This window comes from Pygocentrus nattereri, chromosome 14, assembly GCF_015220715.1.
Source record: "Pygocentrus nattereri isolate fPygNat1 chromosome 14, fPygNat1.pri, whole genome shotgun sequence".
NCBI classification, from domain to species: Eukaryota; Metazoa; Chordata; class Actinopteri; order Characiformes; family Serrasalmidae; genus Pygocentrus; species Pygocentrus nattereri.
In genome coordinates, this window is record NC_051224.1 from 41,520,774 (window position 1) to 41,525,773 (window position 5,000).

General features: G+C 41.6%; 1 protein-coding gene across 1 annotated transcript in view; it reads left to right on the forward strand.

Moving 5' to 3' along the window:
* The window catches only part of LOC108413484 (ephrin type-A receptor 7-like), a 235,180-nt gene that overhangs the window by 201,807 nt on the left and 28,373 nt on the right, over positions 1-5,000 (forward strand). Inside the window, exon 7 of the mRNA XM_017686013.2 lies at positions 3,345-3,630. Within this exon, the coding sequence (XP_017541502.1) occupies positions 3,345-3,630 (286 nt within the window). The remainder of the gene's footprint in view (positions 1-3,344; positions 3,631-5,000) is intronic.

The window sequence follows — 5,000 nt, forward strand, 5'->3', positions numbered from 1 at the left end:
GTAGAAGGTTGTAGGTTCAAAACCCAATACTGGCTTTTGATTCTGGATGTGGAGAACAGCTTTACAGTGTTGAAGGGGAATTCTCCAGATTTTTCAAAATTGAGATGTAAACAGAGGGTCTTTACAGTGGTGGTGATGGGAACCAGGCGTCGCCATGACTACAACACAGATACAGACACTTTATTTACCATCCAGAACAACCAGAGAACCTACACGAGTCTTCTGAGCTTATATGGAATGCTGATGATGGAAAACAGTGGAAAATCTGGAATACTGAGTTTTCTTTGGGGACTATTTTGCCGCACAGCGCCCTGCATGTCTCCCTCCACCATGAATGGAGTTGAAGTTCTCTAAACTCTCATAAAACAGCGTCTCAGTCATCAGGCAGTGAATTCAGAACCAGTTCATGTAGGAACTTTCTGTAGGAGCTTTTAGAGGGACGTCTGGTTCCCATCACCACCACTGTGAGCAGCTCTGACTCGGTCAGTTTATCTAGAACAGAGCGTTTCACGCCAAACCACTCAGAACGGCTCTGATTACATCTTAACCACTTATTTATGCAGCATTTTTGAGAAATCAGTGGGGTGTCCCCAGATGTATCCAAAAATGTGAAAAAGATGAGCCCAGAAATCAAATTTCTGCTTGTACTGTCTCGCCTCAAGGAGTTTCCAGCCTTGATCTCCAGGCATTAATATATCCTGGACAGGCAGGGTCACCACCTTTCATTTGGAGAAGGGCATTGGCTTTGAAATATAAGTAATTTTCTCCTGGTGAATCAAAACCACACCGGCGTCATGAGGCTGGATTTATTGCCTTTTCTCTTCACACATGCTGCAACCAATCAGACCGTCTCTGAGCTCCACAGCGAAATTACACTGCAAGCAAACGTCACCGCGGAGCTCAGGGCAGCTGGGCCCGGCCGGAGACCGGGGAATTTCTTCTGTTTTAATATCGAGCTACAGCTTAAACAATGCCTCTTGTTGGCACCACGTTGCGTCATGTTGACCCAAATTCCACGACTCTTCGCCAGGCATTAGCTTTGTTGGTTATTATTTGGAACGTAACAGACATCACAAAAGACCCTGATCTGTCCTTGTAGAATATAACAAATTTCACTCTAATACATATTTCATGTGCCGTTGAGCTTTAATGCTTTCATAAAGGGTTGTTTATTTTTTTCTCAAGAATTTGTGTCATTCCAGAAGAAAAACACACAAAGCAGGAAAGACAAATTGAAACTACAGAAAGAGGCTGATATGGCCACTGCGATGACTCTGTAGAGGCCTCAACCTGCCGAGCTCTTCTCTTTTCACTGTAACGTAAAGATATAATGACATAAATCTGCCTTTAAATCAACATCAAGTTTTCTTTAAAACTCCAGGGTGCTTGACAGCTCCTTCACCAAGCCGTGAGAAATTTCAGCTGTCTGTCATCTGAATCGGTTACCCTCTGCTCATCGTACCACAGAAAGCTGAATGTGGACGTGTAAATATCAGAAATCTGAAGTTTCCTTTGGTCCGTATTAAGGCTGGCAAATGATTGATGGGCCGATCAAGACGTCGCTGCGTAAAAACCGTCAGGTTGAACACACGGCCGAGTAAAGACAGGGTAAATGAATGTGCTGTAAAAATCATATTTACATGCGCAGAACTGTGCAGAATGGGACGGGCTGCGTTTATCAATTAGCGGAAACTGAGGTCCAGTATGTCGAGGTGAAAAAACAATCGGCAGGTCATTATAGATGATGTGCTGAAAAAAGATCAAACGTTGACATGGAACACTAAGTGTGGTATATAAAGGCAGTTAATCACGTTTTCTATTCAAACAGCAGTGAGTCTGCATAAAAAAAACAGTGGCATCAATAATTTATAGTACTTTGATCTTTGTCCATGTGATCTGTGAGCTTGCATGAGCACAAATCTAATAATAATAATAATAATAATAATAGTAGTAGTAGTAGTAAATAATAATTATAATTATTATTATAATAATGTTTTTATGTAGCACCTTTCATGCATTAAATGCAACACAAGTGCTTCACAATACAAAGAAAAAACAGGCAGAAGAGAAAAACATCATCAAAAATAATAACAAAAAAATGAACAATAATTAGCAGAACAAGGAATGTATTAATAATCACTATTAAAATCCACAGGATTAAAGCATAAATAAAAAAATTCAATAAAAATGCTATTGATAATTTCCTTTGGGCCTTCCACCCATTAGCCAGGTCTCCCCCTTTCACAAGCTGGGAAGGCGAAAGCTAAACATGCTTCATTTGAGATGCTTGAAGCTCCACCACGTGCTGTTATCTCAACACACTTGGAGGAGAACATTGACTAGTGCTGAGTGAGGGAGGAACCAGCTTACACACTTAAAGATGGTTCTTCTGGGTTTTTTAGTAAAGATAGTGGTCCTGTATAGAACTGTGGACACTCAACAAACCATTTGCCTGATGAAATGGTTCTTCAGATTTTCAGAAATTGAGGACAGTTATGATCTCTTGGATTCCTGACCGGGTGGCTGTGGCATCACTGGGACTGGACTCAGGATCTCCTGATGGCAGTGGAATCTAGCATTAATGGCATTAACATAAACACTGCAGGCCGATCTGGACTTGTAGCTGCGTTTGTTCAGCAGAGTTGATCACTGTAATGGTCTTCTTACTGGAGAACCTGTAAAGAACTCAGTAGCGTGGATCCTCACAGCCCCAACACAGAGAGCTCATATCACCCCGTTACACACTGCACTGACCGCCTGGATCTGCTAGAGAGAGTTTAAAGCTCTGCTGCTTGTTTTTAAAGCTCTAAATGACTGTAAAGCTCCTGAATGTGTGTCTGTTTATGATCTCAGATCTGCAGATTCTGACCTTCAGACGCCGTCAGTAAAACACAGAAAACATGGAGAGGCTCTTTCAGTTCTTCTGCTTCTAAACTGTGGAGCTCAGTTCAGCTTTTATTAGACAGTCGAGCTCAGAGCTTCACTTTAAATAAACATCTGAAAACTCAGTTAATCGTTTAATTAAAACTCTGCCTCTTTGTATTAATCTCGGTCATCTGATCTGTATAATTTTCTTATGATTTTAAATGAAAACTCATTTCTTTAATTACTGTTAAGCTTTATCACCTCCCTGTACAGCATGTTGAGCTGCCACTGGCATGAACAGTGCTGTATAAATAAAGGTTGTTGTTGTTGTTGTTATTATTGTTATTATTATTATTATTATTATTATTATGTCTTGGGCTCTCTCCAATAGATGGTGATACCAGTGCTTTCAGAGTTGCGGAGTTTGGACGCTGAAGGACATCTGCTCTCCCTCATAAAACTTCTGTCTGTCTTTCCAGGAGCAGAAGGACCAGAGTTACTCCACAGTGAAGACTGCAGCCACCAAAATCAGCGTCAACAACCTGAAACCGGGCACAACCTACGTCTTCCTGATCCGGACATGTTCGAGCCCTGTCCCCTCCTCTCTTTCTTCCTCCCTGCTCTCCTCCTCCTCCTCCTCCTCTTCCTCTTCTTCTTCTTCGGCCTCAACCTCCTCTTCGTCGGTGGGAGCCGTGGCCCCTTCGCCCTCTCCGCTGGACTACGGGGCCTACAGCGCTCCGCTGGAGCTGCAGACCCTCGGGGAGCGTGAGTAGTCACTTAGCAGACGCTCTTAACAAATTACAGAGAGACTCGGGACGTTTACGCTGCTCGCGGAGCAGAACTCGCCCTTCGCTGTCATCACCAGCGCCTCGCTGCTTAACAGGACGGCAACAAACCTGTCAATCATTTCTGGATTTCAAATAATTTCATATAAATGATCTTGTCAGTAGGCTGATCTCGCAAGCGTAGAAAGCTCAGTACTGTTGGGTTGTGCTGAATACGGGGATCCCAGACTTATTAACTGCTGTCAGTGTTGGCCACACAGAACTATGTAGGCACGTCCTTGTTGTGCACGGGCAGACATGCTTTAGCCTGATTGGTCAGCGCTTTGTGGCTGCTGAGTGTAATTTGCATAAATTACTCATCATTGCAAATGAATGTGGGCAAAACTTTGGATGACATGCAAACACACCATAAGAGCCAAGAGCCGTACTAGTTAAATTAATCGATTGATTAGTTAATTTAAAAAGTAGACCATAAGGAGAATGAGTTAAGTTAATGAGTTATATATATATATATATATATATATATATATATATATAATTTTTAAAGTAATAAAACAGAGGTTTTATTTGAAGAGAAATACAGAATTAAAGCTGAGTGAGTGCAGAGGGTGTTTTCTGAGGTATTGCATGAAGTTTGTTCCACCACAGAGGGGCGCTAAAGAACACAAAAGCAGCAGACCGGCCTAACAGGCGTGTTCCCACGTGTTCTGGGCAAAAGGTGTTTTTATTAATATCAATAATATAGATTGTCTTTAATGCCCAGCAGCCATTAGTTTGATCCAAGTAGTCGCCTGGCAGGAATGTTTAGGCTTCTTCATTAAATCATTAACGTTTAGAAGCCGACGTTAAACATCTCATCGCCGTATAGGATAACGTTTTCACTCGTTGGTTAAATTGATACTCCAGCCAAAAAGAAAAATTCTCACTGATACATCTGGTGTAAAAATGCTCACAATCCCAGATTATATTAGTTGTTAGCAAACCGGCGTGTCAGTAAAAACAGTATCATATCCTGTGGAAAAGGAGTTTAAGTACGGAGGCTTAAAGAAGCACCGACTTGCATCATCTGTGGCTAAAATCAGGCAGATATATAACGTTACAGTGACGCTGTCTGACTGACAGCTTAAGACAAACAAAGGAAGACTGAGTCTGTTTTATTTATGATTACAATCAAGGCTGAAAGTAAACGTTACACTAATGCCAGTTTGGTTTATTTATTATATGCCAGGATTGGGTGACACCACTGGGAGTCCTAGAGATCGCGTGATGTGTGTGCGTAATACATGCTGGGTATTGTAGAGAGAACATAAAAACAGTATAAAATAGTGAATTAATATGTGTATATATCTC